Genomic DNA, 21,795 nt, shown 5'->3' with positions numbered 1-21,795 from the left:
TCGGTTTTTTTGCTTATAGCTACAGACACCCAAGTGGGCCAGCCGCACCCAGCGGGTTTTCTGCATTCACCCAGGGTTCACTGAGTTCACTCTGAATAGTGACCTTTTCCCTCTCAAGAGATTAGAGTCAAATAAAAGGAGCTGGAGGCTACTGAGCAGAGCCCTGAGGCTGGGAGGGCAGCAGCTGTCACAGAGGGCTGAGCTACCATAGCTCACAGGGGGCAACAGACCACACGGGAGGCCAGCTGTGAAAGTTGACTTTACTAAAGTACAGTAAAATCACAGCCCTTTTCAGGCCCCAGCCCCTGTGCGGAGAGGAGCTCAGGGGTGGGGGGGCTGAGGCAGCTTTTCCCGGGAGGCCCCACAACCTGCCTGCACTGGCTGCAAGGGACTGTGCAGATCCCCAGCTTGTAAAGCAAACAGCAAAGGGACCCTCCCTCTGAGAGCAGCACCTGCCACAAGCTCCAAGGCACCCAGCCTGCTGGAGGAGCCCCAGCTCAGGGCCTGGGCCAGCTCACCCTGGGTCCCGTTTTTACCATTAGCTCTGTACGACCCAGAGCCCTGAGACATTCGCCTGCACCAGGCACAGCCTCTCCTTCCCCAACCCAGGGAGAGCTGCTGACACTTAACAGGCCATTTGGCTTTTCTGGGGACCTTTGGCTGAATCCATGATCTGCTGCAGCCACGGGGAGGATTCTTCCTTTTCCACACCCCTCATCTGCCTACCTAGAGGCTCTGCTGGGAGAGACCAGGTGGGGGAATCCACTGCCCCCTCCCACCCATGACCTGTTGGCATCGGTGCGGGTGAAGCAGACAAAGAAAGCTCCCGGAGCCTCCCCATGGAGGAGCCTTGGATGGGATCCCGGAGGATGGGGGAAGAGGCTGGTTTTGTTTTTAAATAGAGGGGATAAGCGGTAATTGGGGGTGTCCCCAGAGCATCAACAGAGCTGAAAATCACGGCCAGCCAGATGCTGTTGGCTTCTGTTCAGTGTGGCCTGTCATGGAGGAGGCCCGAGGTACAGCCTAGAAAATAGGTCTCCCAGGCCAAGGGGCAGCTCCAGTCCTGGAGGGAGGGCAGAGCCTGACAGCCCCATCACTCCCGTCGCACCTTCTTGGTTTTCTTCTTCTCTGATTTCATGGCAGCATCATGAGCTTTCCTCTTCTCAGCAAGTCTGGTTGCCTGCGGGGGGAGAAACCGCCCAGATTAACCCCTGAACACTGACAACAGTTCTTCCCCCTGCCTGTTACAGTCATGCCAGAGCCAGATTCGAACCCCCTCCAACACTGGAGGAGATCATACCCTGATCTCAGCCTCTGGGCCAGGACCACCCACCCCTAAGCTCTGGGCCTGCTGCTGGATCAGGATGGTTAGCTAAGTCACTCACTAGCTCTAGTTTTTTTGTTTTTGTTTTTGGGGGGGTGGGGGGGAAGGTGGGGGGAATGGTGAATCACAGTACACATCACTGCCATGGACACAGGCCACCTGGGACACCCCAGGACCACCTCAGGGACCTAACCTTGCTGACTCCCAGGCCAGAGCTCTGCACCAGGCTTAAACTTCCATCTACCCTGGCAGGCAGCGAGAACTTGGGGTGTGTGTGTGGGGGGAATGTCACCAAGCCCTAGGGGAAAGCCCCAAGGGCCAAGTCCAGAGGCGAGGTACGGGGGCCGGGGGAGAAGTGTACATTACAGACCAAGTGGGCCAGGGGAATTGTTATAGAAAAAGCCCCCCTCCACCCCAGGAAGTTTACACGATCATTTCCATCATTGTTGAACCCAGGCCAAAGTCTCCGAATGCACAATCCTCCCTCGGTGGCTTCTCCTGTTCTGTATATACCATAGAGAGGCAGCATTGCCTAATGGACTGAGTATAGGGCTGGGAGTCAGCAACTCTGTTCTAATCACCATGGAGGCTCCAACCCTCCCTGGGACACTGAGCAAGTCACTGGCTCTGTGCCTCAGTTTCCCCATTTGTTAAGCAGGGATGATGCCCACCTACCTCCCAGAAGTGGGGGACTGGCCAGTTTCTGCCTCACTCGGTATATTACACAGCGTGCGGATGGTTTCTGGCCTAGCACTCCCCAGTGCCGTGTCACCCCATCCAGTTAGAACTCGCTGCAGCCTGGCTCGATTAGGGTAACCCACCTCTCTTCACCAGTGTGCACTTTGTGGTGGGAGCAGGCTGAGTGTTAAGGCCTATAGTTCTGCTCTAGTGACCAGGGGGTTCATCCCCATGCTGGGGAGCGAGCGCTGGCCACAATACCTCTCGAACTTTGCGCTTCTTCCCAAACATGATTTTCTGGTAGAGGTACTTCTCCCTCTTCTTCATCATCATGATGGCGAGACGCTTCTCCTCGCTCTGCTCCTCTTGGGCTGCTTGCTGCTTGTCCTCCAGCCGCACAATGCCAGCCGACACCTTCACTGGCAGCTTCTGGGGAGGGCACAAGAGAGCCAGTGACCTCAGAAGCCCCCTGCTGCATCCATTGCAAGGGACTCCACCCCCAGCCCTGCAGATGGTGCTGCCCCTTCCCTGGCCCTATCCTGAGGGAATCCCACAGCTGAGCCTGGAGCAGCCAGGGCAGCATGAGCTAGAACTGCCTGCAGGTAAGGCAGAGCGCTCAGCTAGCGCCCCACTAACAAGCTGCCATTAACGTCATGGCAGAGAATGCACCAAGGTTCCTCCTGGAGGTCCTCGGAGCTACCCCCAAAGGAATTCAGGCAGAGACTGTGATGGGAAAGAGGGCACGTGCCCAGCGCCACCAGTGACAGGAACTTCAGCTGTGCTCCCTCACGCTTTTGCGATTCGTTTCCTTTCTACTTTTTTTAGAAAAAGTAGAGAAGAAAGCATGGCACTGTCTGGCTTGGGGGAAGTTTCAAGATTCCTCAGACAACGTATACACGTCCCTAGAACACATGTGTATGTGACAGCTGCCATCTCGCCCAACGCACCAGGGATTGAACCGGGGACCTCCAGAGCCAAAAGCATGAGCAGCTACTGCTTGAGCCAACATTACCTAGCTGGGGCTGTGCAGACTCCTGTCCTCTGTGGACTGGCACAGAGGGGGACCTGTCCCCTCCAACCTCCCATGAGTACACACAGTGTCTCGATTTTTCACTTGTGAGCGTAGCAATGGTTTTTGCTGTGCATGATCACTATGCAGATTCCAGAGAAGCTGGAGATGCTTTAAGGGCAGGTGCTAGCCCTGGATAAAGACTGGACTGGCCTGGCCAGGCCGAGGTCCCAGCCCATTCTGCAGGAGCCCCATCAAAGATTAAAAAAAAAAATTAACTCCTTAAAATAATAAAAACCTCAAGCTCCAAGTCCTTTGCCCAACCCCTGCTCTCTCAGAAAGGGACATCACCTGCAGAGACCGAGTCAGGAAGCATTTGGCTCAAAGGGGAGTGTTCTGCACAGGTGAGCAGAGGGTTCAGAACGGAAGCCATTCAGCAACCTGCCTCCAGCAGGTGCTACCCAGTGGAGGGCTGAGACGGGGAGGCATGGAGCTTGACCAGAGCTGCACCACAATGGGGATGTCCCCTTCAGGGCACGCTGGCTCCATGGCTATGCATGGTACCTTTCCCTGGGATCGCTGCTCTTCCAGCTTCTTCAGTTTCCATTCATCTTCCTTTTCAGAGTGTTCTTCTCCTTCTGAGCCTTCATTATCATCATCATCTTCATCACTGTCCTCCTCCGCCTCCTCTCTGCTCTCTTCTGCTAGAGAAGTCAAGAGAGCAGAGTTACCATTCAGGATTCTAACCCCTAAGCAGAGCAGGAAGAACCAGCCTGGCATAGGCTGGCAGAGAACCCAGGTAAATGTTTCCCAGGTCTGTGCTCCTAAAGGACCTGTTGATAACCTGGGACGAGGAGGCAAAAGGAGGGAGGGACCGATGCCCAGAGGGAGGCAAAGGATGCCCAAGGTGAGAAAGCTGGCTGGATCCTTGGGACTTGGCCCCCCCATTACCTGGGTTCTCGCCCTTCTGCAGGGCCAGCAGCTTCAGCTTCTCAGGTGGGATGTAGTCCCCATCCTTCTCTGAAACGAAGGGCGAGAGGTGCGGGGGCAGCAGCACGCCGGGGAAATAATCAGCCACCGGGAGGCACATCTTAGCATTGACCGAGTCGAACACCCACTGTGGCTGGAGGTAATACCTAGGAGGGTGGTGAGAGGGCTGGAGTGAGCAAGAGGGATGGAGGGAAGGAAGAGCCAAGAGGAAGTGGATGTGGGTGCATGGCCCCCACCCCCAGCGGGGTCCCTAGAACATGGAGCAGGCCACTTGCACACCAGAAGGGGATTGGGGCAGACACCTCACTGGGGCCTGGCTCAAAGTGCACTGAAGCCAGCAGACAGGCGCCCAGGGGTGGCAGGGCAGAAACTCTGAGGGCAAAGAGGGGGGCTGAATGGCTCCAGAGCAGGACAGTCAGTTGGCCTCTCCTGCCGCTTGTGCAGAGGCTCAGATCTCACCCAGGCAAAGATGCAGAGCTCACCTGCCTATCACCTGCTTTCCCAGGCTGGGCCGGTCGACAATCTGGTGGGTGATGGTTGGATTCCTCACATCGTAGGTGGCACTGATGCACATGGACTTGTCCCAAGACACTTCGCCTCCAAAACACCTGCCCAATGAGAAACGCCCATGAATCAGGCTGGGTGGGAAGGGCCCAGCACCAGCTGAGGGGCAAGGAACAGAGTCCTATGCGGGACACACAGGGGCCTCACTGTTTGCAGTGGAAACTTGCAGGGACACAGTGACATCCCACGAGGCTAAGACTGGAGAAGCTGGATTGTCAAGAGGATCAGGAATGCAGATCCCCTCCCTCAACCTTGTCAAGGGGCCCAGGGGAATGTGCCTAGGCACCTGGGCCCACAGCACCTTCTCAGAGCCACAGCAGGGCTTCAAGGTTGCTCCAGGGACTTCGTTCACCCCAGCCTCGCTGGGTAGCTCTCGCAGGCAGGGACACTGGCTGGGCTCCCCAGAGTATCACGCCTGGGTTAATCCTGCTCTCATGGCTAGAGGATCTCCAGATGGCTCATGGGCTTCCTCCATCACTAACATTGCCCTTGCTCCTCACTTACTCCTGGACTTGGTACCCACCCAGTTCAGACCAAGTCCCTCGCCCTATCCCCAGGGCTCGCCTTGAGGGAGGAGGAGTGTGATCAGCACGTACCGGATGATGAAAGCTATGGGCTCCCGAGGCACCTCTCTGTTCAGGAAGAACCGCAGCCCCTCAAACAGCTTCTTCTGCTTTTCTACTGCCTCCTGCTCCTTCTTCCTCGCTGCCTCCTGCTCCGCACTCTCCTGGCCAGAGCAAGGCGCTATGAGAGGCTCCTCTACCATGCCCTCCCCAGACAAGGGGAGGGACAGCGGGGAGCCCCCTCCCTTGTGGCAGTCCCTTCCCTGCCAGCCTCCTTCGAGGTGTGGGGGGACTTGGAGCAGTGATAAATTCAACCTGCTGAGCTCTTACCCCATCCACAGGGAACTCATCCACCTGCACTTCATCCTCTGGGTTTGGTGCTACCACTCGGGCTAGGCTGGCACTCAGAGCTGACAGCTTCTGCAGTGGGAAAAACCAGCAATGTGTCACACACTGCTCTCATATGGGGGAGGCTGCCGGAAAGGTGGTTAAGATCCCAGGGCAGGACCCAGGAATAGCAGGCTGTAGGTCCTACAGGGGTCCTCTTTCGTATCCCACCTCCAGCTGCAGCCAATACCCAAGGGCTCAAAGGAAGCCCCATAATGCACCTGGTCCATTGCATGTCACTGGGGAATGGCTCCCCTTTAGCCCCTGCCTTGGAGATCAAGGTCCCTTTTGTTTGCATGGCTACAAACGTTAACGAGTGCACCAGGGAGAGGGGCCCAGCCCCCCAGCCAGGGCGGCCAAGAATGGCAGGGTCTGTGCCCCACCCCCAGGCCAGCTGGGGAGTGTCCAGCTATGCAGGGCGGCCCATGGCCCATTAACCAGCTCCAGGGTGTCATGTGGGGTCCGCATGGCAGGCAGGGCCTCTCACCTCCATGTAGCTCTCTGAGTCCATGGCGTACGCCTCCCCCTCCTCCGGCTTCTGCTCTGCCACAGCCTGGCCTTCAATCTACAGAGAGGAGAGGGGTGAAGGCAGGGCCAGAGTCTGGCATGATCCTGCTGCTCCCTTCCCCAGCCTCTCAGGCAGTCACCACCCTTCCAGCAGGATCCGACTGTGCTGGGCCCACCCACAGCACTCCCTCCCCACCAGTAGGGGCAGGCTGTCTCCCCTACACTAAGCACCCGGGCAAGGGGAAGAACCTGGATCACACTGCAGTCCCCCAGGCCTGCTGCAAGAGTCACCTCTCCGCTTGCTACCAGGGGCCTGGGATCGTAAACCCCGGTGGTGCCCTCCGCCCATCACCTTGGGGGGGTAATGCAGGTTGAGGGACTGGTAGAGGCGGAAGTTCACAAAGCCCAGCAGCGTGGTGTAGAACTCCGTGAAGGTCGCCATGACCCTGTAGTCTACGTCCGTCGGGTGCTGGAAGAGACAGTGGGAGGTCAACCAGGGACATCAACAGAGCTTAGGGGGAAGCAGTGATAACCAGCACCTTCCCCCGTGCAGAGCTGGGGCCAGGAGTGGCTGTGGCTCCGGGACAGGAGGATGTGGACAGGGCTAAGGGGTCCCTGGCTGGGACCATAGCTGGGGGGCAGGAGCAGAACCCCGGGCATGGGTCCTGCAGCCGGGATCAGGTGCATGGCCGGGCACGGAGCCAATGGCAGACAGGACCCCGCATGTAGGGCTGGGAGTGGAGCCCCGGGCCCTGCAGCCAATACTCAGTGGCGGGGCAAGGAGCAGAGCTGAGTGGCGCTCCCTCCCCACCCTTCCGGGGGCTGACCCAGACCTCAGCTACACGCCCCCAAAATGTTCCTCAGCACCCCCTAGAGGGGCATGCAGCACAGACTGGGGGACCTCTGCTGTAAAGCAACTTCTCACAGTGAAACCTGGGGGCGCTGCAGCACTCCCCGAAACCCTAGTTCCCGCGCCTATATCCCTCAGTTTCACTCAGAGAACACCACTGTATCGCCCCTGCCCCCACACAAGCCTGGGAACTGTCTGCCTGGCAAATGCTCAGCTCCAAGAGCTGGAGCACACAGCTGAACAGGGCTGTCTCCCCCCGACCAGGGGACAAGGTGTTGTTCAGCCCTCTGCAGCGGTAGCAGCCCCATGTGCAGTGAGCCAGGGAGAACTCCATCTCCAGGCAACGGCAGGAAGAAACTCACTGACTCTGCATTTAAGACTCATCCCCCTTGCCCCAGCCCCATCTCACACAGTTACCCACCCAGCATTCACAGGAGCTGCCTCCATGCCCCAGGCCAGCGATTTCCAGGCTGCTCATTAAGCGCTCTCAGCAGGCACTGCTGGGAGGTAACAACCTTGGGAAAAGGTCCTTGAGGGCTGACGGGAGGGAGCCTGCAGAGTCCCACCCACCCGGTCCCCTAGCAGGGCAGGGTATGATGCGTTAGCAGCAGAGTAGGCCTCTACATGGCACTGGCTGCATGTCACCCACACTCTACCCTGGGAACCCCAGGGCAGCCAAGGAACAAGGGAACGTTTCTGTCAACCCTGAAGCGAAGATCAACCCATGCAAGAGAGGTTCCCCAGAGCATGGCAGACCTGCAACCGCAGTCTCAAGAAGATGGGAGGTTGGTCTTAAAGCACACAATTAACAGAGAGGGCTCCTGGGTCCTGCCTGTGAGACTCAGCTCAATGACCCGTGGAGACCCTCCAGGGGATCACCAAGAGAAAGCAAAATGCACAGGAGTGCCGCCTGTGGTCAAAGCCCTGGACTGGGCAGATTCAGCTGGAGATGGCTGGACAGCATCTCTGGGACTGTCTGCTGCTCAGTCTGCAGGGGTCTGGCAGATCTTAGGAGAGGCCCTAGAGTGTCTTAAAGGTCAGCAAAGGTCATTGATTTCTAGTTAACTGGAGGGGCACAATGCAGCTCCCCAGCCAGTAAATGAATAACCCAGCAGAGACATTGGGTGTGGGGGGGAAGGGAGGCTGAAGAGAGAAAAGAGAAAAGACAAGACCTTCCTGGGGCAGGGGGAACTAGAAATTGAGGTCGATAGGACATGTCAGAAGGGGAGGAGAGCAGGATCTTCAAAGAGATACTCTAGCTCAGCCAGAAGTTCTGAGCCTGATGCAGGAATTGTGGCGTGAAGTTCTCCAGCCTGTGTCATTCAGCAGGTCAGACTACATGATCAGAGTGGTCCCGTCTGACTTTCACTCTATGAATCTATAACTAGAGCAAACCCAGAGGGAAGACCCAGTGGCCAGCGTTCTAGCCTGGCGTTGGGAAGACCCGAGTTCGATTCCTGCTCTGCAACAAACATCCTGTGACTTAAGGCAAGTCACTTAGTCTCTGTGCCTCCACTGCCCACCTGTACAACGGGGCCAACAGCCCTCTCGGCAGCGCTGTGGGACTCAGATGCCATGGTTGCAGGGGGCAGATAAGTATGGAGAGAGAGACAGCCAGTGGCAAAGTGAAATGCTGACGAGCAGGGGCAGCAGGGGCCATTCAACCTTAACTCTGCCCCCTTGTGCATGTGCATCAAAAATCCGTGACAACATGATCACCCTGTTGTCCCTGCAGGACCCTGCTCTGTTCGCTGTCCTTCGCACTCTCATATCACTTCTAACCTGCGCAGCAAAGGACAGTCCTGTTTGTGGCACCTCACAGCCTTCATATAAAGGAGAGTTTACAGAAGATGACATTTGTAGTCTAACAGTCTGGCTCCCCTCCTGAAGCCCAGACACTAGCATCCTCATCTGCTCTCCAAGTCCCAGCTCCAGCACAACTGAACTGGAAACAAATCTCAGCTTCTTTGTCAAGATGATCACAACAGACTCCCCCCAGCTTATCTGGCAGAGCAGTCAGAGGGCAGCAAAGGACCCCTCACACTGCCCTGAGTCTGCTCAGACCTGGCCTCTGTGGAGACAATTAGCAGCTAATGAGGGACCCCACCCCAGGACAAGGGCTGAGACCCCACCCCCTCTGATGGGACCAGCTTTGAGTTTCCACCAACCAGAACTGTCTGGGAGCTTGCTAGGGAAGGCTCCGCTCCCTCCGCCTTCCATCCCACTCACAGTCACCCAGCCCGTTAATCTTTAATAAAGTTCAGAGAAGTAATTAAAGTTAATTATTTCCAGCCCAAGAGGAGAACGATGAGCTGGCTGGGCTCCAGGGTTGCTGACTAGTGCATGCAGGGTGATGACTCTGACCCAGAGGCAGGAGCTCCCCAGAGGGGCAGGTGAGAGGCTGTTTCAGACGGTTCCCTGGGCATTAGGCCCCATGATATCCTGAGCACCATGCAGTCCCTGGGTGGCAGCTCAGCTACAGCAGCTTCGAGGAGCCACCCTGCACTCTCCTGGGACTCCCCCACCCCCATACTGATGGAAGGATACTAGAGCCTCCCCCCCCCGGCATCTTATTCACAGGCCTCAGGGAGGTTGGGGGATGGACAGATAGACACAGGAGCAGAGCGCACGGTACTCACATCGTGGGCAAAGGCATATGGAGTAATCCAGGTGATGGGCTGCCCCAGCACCTCGGCCTGGTAATAGATCCCTTTGATGGACAGGAACACCTGGTGGGAGAGCAAAGGGAGAGGAGCTGGGGGGGGGCACGGCTGCTGGCAGGAAAGGAGACAGCCTGGCCAGTGCACTGTGAATCCTACATGTATTGAGGCCCCCTCCACCCTCCAGCAGCATAAGCAGGGCTCTCAGATCTGTACTAGGCAGGAGACGGACATCCCTTAACCCCTCGCTATCCAGGGAGTGAATTTTTTCCAGAGCACATGCTGACAACAGCATAGTGCTGCCCTGCTGCAGAAGGCCTCTCCCCCGCTTTTCCCTGGGAACACTCAGGGCAAGCATTAGTTGGTGACTAGATGTTCTGGAACCGAAGGCATCTCTGAGCCCAACTGGCTGCCCATCCAGCCACACCAGGGTGCCTCTCGCCGATGCCCTCACTGCACTGCCCAGGCAGGAGAAGGGCCTGCGCTGGCAGGGGACTCTCACCTTGCGCAGGGAGCGGGAGGCGATGACGTAGTTGAGAAACTCCACGGTGAGGCGGCGGCACAGCTGGATGGTCTGCACGTGGCACTTGCCAGTGCGCGGGAAGGTGGCAAAGAGGAAGCACATGGACAGTGCGTCATCCAGGTCTCGCAGGGCATCGATGAAGGTCGGGTACCTGCATCCGCCACAGAAGAGAATCCCGGTGAGAGCAGGAGGGGGCTCCAAATAGCAGCATCCTCCCACACCGCTAATAAGGCGGCACTCGCACCCAGCCCAGGAGTGGCAAAAACTGGAGCCTTTCAACAGGTGTTGGGTGGCCCCTGTGAACCAAGTCTGGGGACATCTCAGACCAGTTCTAGAGAGCAGGCTTCCTCATCCCTGAGCTCCTCACTACCACAGCTGGCACCAGATGCCAACAAAGCCAGGGGATCTGCAGACACCCTAGTGTGGGGTTGGAGTCCAGACCCACTTTGGTGCCATTCAGGCAGGTAGTGAATAACAAGCCCCCGCATGGACACCTACACTTGTGGCAAAGAGGAAATACACAGTGGGGAGGAACAAGATGGAGAAGCCTGGGAAGCTCACTAGTGCAAGAATAAATCATGTTCCTGCTGCCTGACTTGTGCAAACACCTGCGGATCCCTAGCTTGTATGCTGCATATGTTTGCATTGTGTACAATGCACGCTTCACCAACCCACGCCACATTAGCTTGTGAACACTCCCTTTGGTCTGTTTATGGTACCACCACACCTGGATTCCAGTGTCCAGCTGGTCTGCACTGCTACCGGTGTTACTGTGATTGGCCGTACCCTGAGACCTACCTTTACAGTCAGCAGGAGGAGAGGGACAGAGTCTCAAAAGATATTTAGGCACCTAGGGCAGTTTTCAAAAGTAGGCGCCTCACTGCATCGTTTGGTGCCACTGACCTTTGAAAGTCTGCCCCGTAGCGCTGTCAGACAACAGGTGCTTTACACACATAGAACAAGCCCTGCAACAAAGCTCTTACCAAAAGAGATGGGAGGCAGCATGGGCTTGGGCTAGGCTGCTGATCTGGGAGTCACAAGGCCTAGGTTCTACTTCTGGCTCTGCTGTGCATCTTCCCTTCTCTGGCTGTTTCCCCTCCCAGCCACTGTCTCGTCTATGTAGACTGTCAGCTCTCTGTCTCTTATGAGGTGTTTGTATAGCACCTAGCACAATGGGGCCCTGACCTCAGCTGAGGCCTCCAGGCAACACTGGAACACAGATCAGCTGTGCTGATTACGGCACCGTTGGTGGGTGCATCCTTCATGTTTCACTGCAGTCACCATGTGACTGGGCAGATCATCTGCAGGATTCACATTCCTCTGGGAGTGACTCCGAGCATCATCTTTGAAATCACCATTCAGGGAGAGAAGGGGAGCCCATGACATCCTGCTAGGTATCACACAGGCCCCTGGGGCCTGGAACTTGTACTAAGGCTGTGCAGGCTCAACCCTGCTTTGCCCCATTGTCTCTTCAACTCATAAGCAGTGGTTTATAAACATTTTAAAGGCAACGATGCAGCTCACAGGAACAGCAAACTATCGTAGTGTGTAGGAAAGATAGGAAGCATGGCAAGAGACCGCCCTGGCTTAACCAGGAGATCCTCAATGATCTAAAACTCAAGACATCTACAAAAAGTGGAAACTCAGCCAAATTACAAAGGATGAATATAAACAAATAACACAAGTACGTATGGACAAAATTAGAAAAGCCTTGGCACAAAACAAGATCAAACTAGCTAGGAGCATAAAAGGTAACAAGAAAACATTCTAAAAATACATTAGAAGCAAGAGGAAGACCAAGGACAGAGTAGGCCCATTACTCAAAGAGGGAGGAAGACAATAATAGAAAATGTGGAAATTGCAGAGGTGCTTAATGACTTCTTTGTTTCGGTTTTCACCAAGAAGGTTGGTGGCGACTGGATGTCTAACATAGTGAATGCCAGTGAAAATGAGGTAGGATCAGAGTCTAAAATAGGGAAAGAACAAGTCAAAAATTACTTAGACAAGTTAGAAGTCTTCAAATCACCAGGGCCTGATGAAATGCATCCTAAAATACTCAAGGAGCTAACTGAGGAGATATCTGAGGCATTAGCAATTATCTTTGAAAAGTCATGGGAAGATGGGAAACATTCCAGAAGACTGGAAAAGGGCAATTATAGTCATCTATAAAAAGGAAAATAAAGACAACCCGGGGGAATTACAGACCAGTCAGCTTAACTTCTGTACCTGGAAAGATAATGGAGCAAATAATTAAGCAATCAATTTGCAAACACCTAGAAGATAGTAAGGTGATAAGTAACAGTCAGCATGGATTTGAGGGGAGGGATAGCTCAGTGGTTTGAGCACTGGCCTGCTAAACACAGGGTTGTGAGTTCAATTCTTGAGGGGGCCATTTAGGGATCTGGGGCAAAAATTGGGGATTGGTCCTGCTTTGAGAAGAGGGTTGGACTAGATGACCTCCTGAGGTCCCTTCCAATCCTGATATTCTATGAAATTGTGTCAAACCAACCTGATAGCTTTCTTTGACAGGGTAACAAGCCTTGTGTATGGGGGGAAGTGGTATATCTTGACTTGGGTAAGACTTTTGACACCGTCTTGCATGACGTTCTCATAAACAAACTAGGGAAATACAACCTAGATGGAACTACTACAAGGTGGGTGCATAACTGGTTGGAAAATCATTCCCAGAGAGTAGATATCAGTGGTTCACATTCATGCTGGAAGGGCATAATGAGTGGGGTCCTGCAGGGATTGGTTCCGGGTCCACTTCTGTTCAATATCTTCATCAGTGATTTAGATAATGGCATAGAGAGTATACTTATAAAGTTTGCGGACGATATCAAGCTGGGAGGGGTTGCAAGTACTTTGGAGGACAGGATTAAAATTCAAAATGATCTGGAGAAACAGCCTGAAGTAAATAGGATGAAATTCAATAAGGACAAATCCAAAGTACTCCACTTAGGAAGGAACAATCAATCAGTTGCACACATACAAAATGGTAAATTTCAGAGTAACAGCCGTGTTAGTCTGTATTCGCAAAAAGAAAAAGGCGGACTTGTGGCACCTTAGAGACTAACCAATTTATTTGAGCATAAGCTTTCGTGAGCTACAGCTCACTTCATCAGATGCATACTGTGGAAAGTGTAGAAGAACACTTCTACACTTTCCACAGTATGCATCCGATGAAGTGAGCTGTAGCTCACGAAAGCTTATGCTCAAATAAATTGGTTAGTCTCTAAGGTGCCATAAGTCCTCCTTTTCTTTTTACAAACTAAATAGGAGTCAGTGTATTGCTGTTGCAAAAAACAAAAAACAAAAAAAAAACAACCAAAAACACAAGCATCATTCTGGGATGTATTAGCAGGAGTGTTGTAAGCAAGGCACGAGAAGTAATTCTTCTGCTCTACTCCTCGCTGATTAGGCTTCAACTGGAGTATTGTGTCCAGTTCTGGGCACCACATTTCAGGAAAGATGTGGACAAACTGGAGAAAGTCCAGAGAAGAGCAACAAAAATTATCAAAGGTCTAAAAAACATGACCTATAAGGGAAGATTGAAAAAATTGGGTTTGTTTAGTCTGGAGAAGAGAAGACTGAGAGGGGATATGATAAGAGTTTTCAAGTACATAAAAGTTGTTACAAGGAGGAGTGAAAAATATTCTTCTTCTTAATCTCTGAGGCTAGGACAAGAAACAATGGGCTTAAATTGCAGCAAGGTTGGACATTAGGAAAAACTTCCTGTCAGGGTGGTTAAGCACTGGAATAAATTGCCTAGGGAAGTTATGGAATCTTCATTATTGGGGGTTGCACAAACACCAGTCAAGGATGGTCTAGATAATACTTAGTCCTGCCTTGAGTGCAGGGGCCTGGACTAGACGACCTCTTGAGGTTGCTTCCACTTCTGTGATTCTATCTTGGAATGAGTCAGTTACATGAGCTGCAGTCGTGGGATTCGATGCTTGGAAGAGGCTGCCTGAGGTCAAGCCCAAGCAGTGTCCCAGGTACAAGTCCTACTGCTGGGGGGCGTGACAGTCCCTGGTCCAGCTGCTTGCTCGGATGGATTCTCGCTAATCAGACTAAGCCTTCTAAGTTCCAGCCAGCCTACCTTATCTGCTATACAACAACAGGGCTGTTTCACACCGTGCTATCGGTGTCCCAGCCTTGGCAACCTCCACCTCACCTCTCCTTGATGATGTGGTCAAGCTTGTAGCTGGGCTTGTTATCTTTCAGCCGCTCCACGGTGTTCCACTCGCTTTTCCCATACGCTTTCCGGAGCTTCCGGACAAATACCTGAGCAGAGACAGAGAGGCCAAGGGGTTGATACAAGGGAATGCAATCATGTGACCACCTCCTGCACCTATCACACTTCAGGTCAAGGCATACAGCACATTCCCATCACTGCCAAGGGCTTGATTAACAGACCAACAGGAAACAGGCCTCAAAACCTGCCTTCTCACAGCACACTACGCAGTGGCAGAGAGGACTAAGGGGACTTGCCTAAGGTCACCCAGAAAGTCAGGAGCAGAGCAGGGGAAAGAACCCCGGAGTCCTGGCTCCCAGTCCACTACTCTCTTCACTGGCTCATGCTGGCTTCAGCTCATAGTAATAAACCAGGCACCTCCACCCACTCAGAATCAAAGCCCACTATTGCTCTCTACTGCCAATATAAGTGCCCCACCACTAGGGCTGCGTCCTTCACACAGGCCTAGAATCCTAAGCAAAGGTCCTGTGGCATGTTAACAAGCACAGCTGGATCCACAGCAATGAATAATGAATCTGCATCAGCAGTGACAGACTCCCAGGCAGGCTTCAGATCCGCAGCTTCCCACTCTACCAAGCCACCAGCCTAAGAAGTCACACACAGCAGCTGGTGCCTGCCTCCTTCAGTTTCCAAAGCCCAGACTGCCCATGACAAGAGCAGCCCCAAGAGCCATGGCACGTTAGGAACACGCACAGCTTAATGGGAGGTGGACAGCAGCCCAGGCAAGGGAGGCCAGGAGCTCCAGAGCCTGTATGTAGAGGGGTGGTAGGGGAATGTCTTTTTCAAATGGAACAGAGCTAATCTAACTCACAAAGCTCAGCTGGCCCTCTCAGCCTACCTTATACTCCCGAAACTTGTTGATGATGGGCTCATGAAGGAGGAACTTGATGTCTTTGAGGAGGTAAAAGGTCCGGGCAGCAGTGGAGCCTTTGTTCACCTTTTTCTTGTGTTTGGGCTCATGGGGGTAGATCCCCTTCAGGATACACAGACGCCTGCAACACAGACACAGAGGAGATGAGAAACCACACAAAGGCACTAGTGGCTCAAGGCACTGGTGATGGGATGCCCCTGAACTTCACTAATAGAGAGTTAAGGTGGCTTAGTGCCCTTCTACAAGGTGGGCAGTGGGTGGTAAACAAGCCTCTGAAAACCAGGAAATACTCAAACCCACCGCCTGCATGGGTCTAATGTTTGATTTAGAAAGTGGTTTGGGACATTCCCTGCAACTGACTTTGCAGGATCCGTGCTAAGTCGCCATACACAGCATTGCAGCATACAGAGCAGTAGCAGAGTTTGGAACATGCTACTCAAGGCTACGTTCCAAACAGTGTAAAGCAGCACTGGGCCCAGCAGTCACTCTCTCATACCTGTTTATAGCACGATCTGTAAAGTACTGCCTAAGTCATCATGTGCAGTCTTTCAGAATATAGATTCAAGCCCCTTCGAAGACAGCTGTGCTACTCAAGGCACTTTCCCAAGAATATAAACATACCTGTGTCACAGGCTGAAGCTATGTCTATACTAGAGACCTTACGGTGGCACAGGCACAGACATGGACCAGCCAAAGAAACAAACACCTACGAGCAGATTGCATGGGAGACGCAGGAGAAAAGGTACAACAGGGACCAGCAGCAGCACCAAGTGAAAGCAAAGGAACTGTGTCAGGCATACCAGAAGGCCAAAGAGGCCAACAATCAATCTGATGCCACGCCACAGACCTGAAGAGCTTCATTCTACACTTGACAGAGACACCAACACCCCACAAACCACCGTCATGGAACAGTAGGGGGGAAATAAACACTGCTACTCCACCCCAAGGGATATTAAGGACAACAGCTTCACATATACAGCAGCCATAGCTCTCACACATCAGTGTGTGCAACTATAATGGATATGAATGTTCTTTCCCCTTAATATATTAACGAAACAGAATGTAACAAGTTTTTATTGTATTTGCTTTTAAACCACACAGCCTTTTTTTGCATTGGTATTGTTACTGAATAAATTTATATTATTTGGAAAACGAATTCATCTTTCTTCGTTCATAGCATATGCTGCAGAGTGCCTAGCAGTTCTGAAAGCACCCACTTACTTGTTACCGTACACAGTGGGACACAAGCCATAAAGTCAGTGACACACACTGTAATAACCATAAATGTACACCAAGCACCGGAAAATTAATAGGTGCATTGTCAGTATTATATTCATTGATGTACATCAAGCACCACACAGTTCGTAACAGGCTCCAAAATAGCAGGGTCAGGGAGAGCACGGTATACCACAATGCATTACTATGGCTCACTGTTAAAGAACTACTCCTGGGGGAATTTGGTGGCAAAAAATGGAAAATTCTGACAATTTTATTTGTCAGAATAACAAGATAATCACATCAGTTTCAATTATTTTGGTAATTAATTTCAAAAATATATGTCAGCAAGTATGTCTATAACAATACAGACAACAAAAAGATTCAGGAAATGTTTTTTGACAAATAGATTTCTTACTAGGTATATTAATAGAGAACTTGGAGTACACAACAATACAGAACCATATTTCCCACACCCCTCAGAAGCAGTGCAAAGGCTTGAGGGAGTCAGGGATAACGGAGGAGCTAAGGGAGAGGGAAGTAATTGCTGGGAAGGGACCTGGGTATGAACTGGAGGGTTGTTGAGGGCAAGCTCTCTGTCCTGGTGCCACAGCAACCCCTGGTGGGTGAAAAGCGTAACTGCAGCACATCTCCAGCAGAATGTATTTTCTGCAGAGAAAAAAAAAATTATGCACAGCCCATATATTCTTCACATACACAACGGTGCAGAATTCCCCCAGGAGTAAAGTGCACTTTCAAATCCTCCCTGAGCCATATAGCCCTGTTGAGCTCTAACAGCCCTTGTTCAAACTCAGCAGACAGAAGTCCACCTCTGCCCTCCATCTCAGCAGCAATTTCCTCCCCTTTACTTCACAGATATCATGCAGGACATGGCAGACAGCTACCACCATTGGGAATTTCCTTCCCACAGATCTAATCTTGTCAGTAAACACCACCAATGTCCCTTCAATCAACCAAAAAGCACATTCAACGGTCATTCTCCACCTGCTGAGCCGATAGCTGAATCTCTCCTTGGTGCTGTTGAGGTGGCCGGTGTACAGCTTCATAAGCCAGGGGAGTAAAGGGTAGGCTGGGTCACCTAGGATCACTACTGGCATTTTAACATCACCAATGGCAATCCACCAGTCAGGAAATAAAGTCCACGCTTGTGACTTTATGAACAATCCTGTGTTCTTAAAGACATGAGTGTCATGCCCCTTCCCTGAACCAGCCTACACTGATGTCAGCGAAGTATGCCCAGTGATCCACAGCGCTTGCACAACCATAGAAAAGTAGTCCTTTCTGTTGATGTACTTTGTGGCAAGGTGGTCTAGTGCCAAAACAGATGGCACGCATATAACCCTATGCCTCCACCACAGGTCAGGAACCCCACTGCTGCAAAGCCATCCACTATGTCCTGCACATTGCTGAGAATGACCTGACCAGTAGCAATCCTGCATTACAAAATTCAGCAGTGCAATCCCCACTCGCTTCTCCACTGTCAGCACAGTTCTTAGTTTGATGTCCCTGCACTGAAGGGCTGGGGTGAACTCAACACAGTTCTAGGAATGTGGCCTTGTGCACACGAAAGTGCTGCAGCCACTGCTTGTCATCATAAGCCTGCATTTTGATGCGATCCCACCAGTAAATGTTCATTTCTCAGTCCCAGAATAGGCACTCCACCACGTACAGCTGCTCTGTGAACATCAACAACCCTGAATGAGTTCTCGCTATGTCCCACAGCAATCTGCCCTCCAAGAAGTCATCTTGTTCCCCGCTACAGTAACTCCTTGCATAATGTTGTAGTTACGTTCCTGAAAAATGCTACCTTAAGCAAAACAATGTTAAGTGAATTCAATTTCCCCATAAGAATTAATGGGGGGGGAGAGGGGGGAGGAGAGGCTTAGGTTCCAGGGAAATTTTTTTTTGCCAGACAAAAGACTATATTTTTATATTTATTATACATACACACATATACATACACACAGGATAAGTTTTAAACAAAAATTTAACACTGTACACAGCAGCGATGTGAAGCTTGGTTGAAGTGGCAGACGGTGGCATATTTTCCAGGGAATGCCTTACTGTTAAATGATGAACTAGCACTTGACTGAGCCCTCCACACACTACAAGGCAGCACGAATGGAGGGAGGGGGGACAGCGACACACACCATGTGTGAGAGAGAGATGCGCATTGCCCCTTTAAGTATGCTGACCCTACTTTAAGTATACTGCCTTTGCTGTAGCTCACGAAAGCTTATGCTCAAATAAGTTTTTTAGTCTCTAAGGTGCCACAAGTCCTCCTTTTCTTTTTGCCTTTTTAAGTAGATCTGCAAGTTGAGACAGCAGCTGCTGCCAGCAAGCTCTCTCCGTCCTGAGCCCCATCCTGTCTCCCCTGCTCTGGGGAGATGGGGGCCAGAAGCAGCGGGAAGGGGGACACCCAGACATTAGCACCCCTCTTCCCCCACTGCACAGCAAGCAGGAGGCTCTCGGGAGCAGCTCCAGGGCAGAGGGCAGGAGCAGCACAGGGCAGTGGGGGGGAGGGACAGCTGAACTGCCCGACAATTGATAGCCTGGTGGGCAGCTACCACACAAGAAACTTAGGGGAGCCGATAGGAGTGCTGCCGGTCCACCCTGGTTCCAAGCCCCCACCAGCTCGCTCCAATGGGCTGCTCTTTCTGCAAGCAGTGGACAAAGCAGGCAGTCCCTTATAAACAAGGTTATAAGGACAGGTTTCAGAGTAACAGCCGTGTTAGTCTGTATTCGCAAAAAGAAAAGGAGTACTTGTGGCACCTTAGAGACTAACCAATTTATTTGAGCATAAGCTTTCGTGAGCTACAGCTCACTTCATCGGGGTTTTGTGCTGAAAATGGCCCAACTTGATTATTATACACATTGTAAGGAGAATGATCACTTTAGATAAGCTATTACCAGCAGGAGAGTGGGGTGGGGGGGGAGGTATTTTTTCATGCTTTGTGTGTATAAAAAGATCTTCTACACTTTCCAAAGTATGCATCCGATGAAGTGAGCTATAGCTCACGAAAGCTTACGCTCAAATAAATTGGTTAGTCTCTAAGGTGCCACAAGTACTCCTTTTCTTTTAACGTTATAAGGGAGCATTGAGCAACTTTAAACAAGCATGTTCTCTAATTGATCAGCAACAAAACGTTAACAGGGAGGACTTTAAGTGAGGAGTTAATGTACTTCAGTTCTTCTTGAGGCTCTGTAAATACCGAAGGAACATGCGTCCTGTGCTTGCAACACTCATGCCAATAGGGCAGAGCTGTACAGGCTCCGTGATTCTGTCAAAGGTGACAAACAGCAAGGAAGAGGGCTGTACAGATGTGTGGGATTTTTTTTTTTTTTTTTAAAGACGTGAAAAATTATGGGAGTTAGATAACATTATGGGAAGGAGAGAGTTGCACACTGTGAAGTTGACCCTTGCTGCCAGCCACCCCTGGACGACTTGTTTCTGCTTCACCATGCATTGCCAAAGTTCCCAAGAGACAGTGCTACTGGACTACCCATGGTGCACCACACTGTACACGTCTACATGCTTCCCAATGCAACACATGAGGATCTGAATCTCAGTTGGGCTTGGCCAACCTGGAGTTACAAGTTTTACCCTTAATAACTTTCCAATATGGCTTCCATGCAGAGAGAGTGGGTACCATGTACTAGCTGAGATAGATTCTGAGCAACTGAGTTCAACTTGGGGAGGATCTAAAGTTTGAGCCCCAGGAATGTGCAAAAAAGGGTAGACAAATGGTGATTTTGTAAACAGTTCACTACGGGCTTGTCTACACTGGCAGCGCTTTAATGTGGCTTGGGTAGTCGCAGCAAGCGATGGGAGACAGCTCTCCCAGAGCTCTAAATAAATCAACTCCACGAGGGGCGTAGCTCCCAGCGCTGGTGTACTGTCTATACTGGCATGTTACAGCGCTGAAACTTGCAGCACTTGGGCTGTGTTTTTTCACACCCCTAAGTGGGAAAGTTGCACCGCTGTAAAGTGCCAGTGTGGAATAGCCCTAAGACCAGATGCTCACATCTCTTTATATGCTTACTAGCAACCTTAACACAGAAAACAGACTGAACTGGCTGAGAGGAGCAACATATATATACACATAAGCAAACAGAATCCCCTTTCGCCTCTAGAAGAGGAACCCTGCAGGGCAGGACTATCACAAATTAGCAAAGGAGGCTGGACAGCTCTTGCACTGTAAGTCACATTACACAGGAACAGAACAAGTCAATATCCAAGGCTGACAATTCAACATTTTTCAGCTTCTCTCACCTCACTTGGAAACCCTAAACCATTCCTTACCTGAAGTCTGCGAGGCTCAGCTGTAGTTTCTTCCGGGCCTTGTTTCTAGTGATGTAGTTTGTGGCTGATCCCCTCTCGTACTTAGGAAGAAACAAGGACAAAGATTCATTAGCAGCACAGGGGACAGAAGTTTCCTTGAATTGGGATCACTGAGCACAAGGAAAACTAGTGACTGGCTCAGAGAAGGTGAGGTGAGTAACTCAGTATAGATATTAAGCAGACTAATCCACACAGGATCCGAGATACAGAAAAAGAGGCTCACCTCCAAATTGGGGATCCTTTAGAGAACAGCTACCTAGGATCTCAGGAATCTATTGATAGCAACAATATTCTGTGGATTATTACCTGAGCGCAGGGCATGCAGGAGGAACCCACAGCAGCTGAGACAAGAAGGGATTTACACGAGGTGCCCTGACACCCAGCTGAGAGCGATTTGTGGGCACCTTAAGAACTGGCAAGCCGACGCCGCGAAGGGCACTAACGGGGGGGGGACGGACACTCCCGGTGGCCGCCGGGTGCCGGCACGTGCCCCGCCTGCACAGAGAGCGGCGCCCCGGGGCAGCAGGCCCGGCCCGCCGCAGACCGGGGCCGACGCGCTGCTGGCAGCGAGCGGAGCCCTGGCACGCCCGGGAGGAGACCGAGCCGAGCCGAGCCCAGCCCGCGGGGACCCGCGGGCTCAGGCGGCTCCGGGGCGAAGCGAGCTCGCGAGCCGCTGCCCAGCGCGGGGGACGAGCCCCGACGGGCCCAGGCAGCGGAGCGGAGCGGAGCGGGGAGGGGCGAGGCGCAGCAGCAGCCCCGCGGGCCGGTACCTTCTTCTTCTCCAGGCCGCCCATGGCTGCGGCTCAGCGGCGGCCGCGCTCCGCTCCCCGCGCCCGCTGGCTCTCCAGGCGGCGGCTCCAACTGCTCCCACGTGGCGCGCCGCGCCGCGCCGAGGACCCCACGGGCCGGGGCTGCCTCTCGCTGCCTGCGCGGGCGGCACCATCCGAGCGGCCCTGCGCCAGGCCACCGCCTCGCTCCCGGCGCGGAGCCCGCAGCGCCGCCGGCCCGGGGCGCGGGGAGCCTCAGGAAGGCG

General features: G+C 52.5%; 1 protein-coding gene across 2 annotated transcripts; it reads right to left on the bottom strand.

The window, feature by feature from the left end:
- Positions 1 to 246: 246 nt before the first annotated feature.
- PES1 (pescadillo ribosomal biogenesis factor 1) lies at positions 247 to 21,679 on the bottom strand. 2 transcript variants are annotated; one of them, XM_073312500.2, is made up of 15 exons: positions 21,533 to 21,679; positions 20,724 to 20,803; positions 15,152 to 15,305; positions 14,233 to 14,342; positions 10,035 to 10,206; positions 9,512 to 9,601; positions 6,375 to 6,491; positions 6,003 to 6,080; positions 5,459 to 5,548; positions 5,162 to 5,292; positions 4,484 to 4,609; positions 3,963 to 4,147; positions 3,576 to 3,712; positions 2,264 to 2,431; positions 247 to 1,180 (listed from the first exon to the last, which is right to left on the bottom strand). In XM_073312500.2, the coding sequence occupies exons 1-15, from the start codon at positions 21,554 to 21,556 to the stop codon at positions 1,094 to 1,096; spliced, it is 1,749 nt and encodes a 582-aa protein (XP_073168601.1). In that variant the 5' UTR covers positions 21,557 to 21,679; the 3' UTR covers positions 247 to 1,093. The 2 variants fall into 2 exon arrangements, with proteins under 2 accessions (XP_073168601.1, XP_073168600.1); XM_073312499.1 differs by having other exon boundaries at positions 3,576 to 3,715; positions 21,533 to 21,678.
- Between the last annotated feature and the right edge of the window lie 116 nt (positions 21,680 to 21,795).

Source organism: Lepidochelys kempii, chromosome 15, assembly GCF_965140285.1.
Source record: "Lepidochelys kempii isolate rLepKem1 chromosome 15, rLepKem1.hap1, whole genome shotgun sequence".
In the NCBI taxonomy this organism is placed as follows: Eukaryota; Metazoa; Chordata; order Testudines; family Cheloniidae; genus Lepidochelys; species Lepidochelys kempii.
This window is presented reverse-complemented; position numbering and strand designations above follow the sequence as displayed.

Excerpts from the sequence above, each read along its gene's own strand:
- PES1 (XM_073312499.1), bottom strand. The coding sequence starts at position 21,556 with ATGGGCGGCCTGGAGAAGAAGAAG. Across the intron at positions 3,716-3,962 it reads GCAGAAGGGCGAGAACCCAG|CAGAAGAGAGCAGAGAGGAG; the intron begins GTAATGGGGGGG and ends TGACTTCTCTAG. Across the intron at positions 2,432-3,575 it reads AGCAGCGATCCCAGGGAAAG|AAGCTGCCAGTGAAGGTGTC; the intron begins GTACCATGCATA and ends TGCCCTCCCCAG.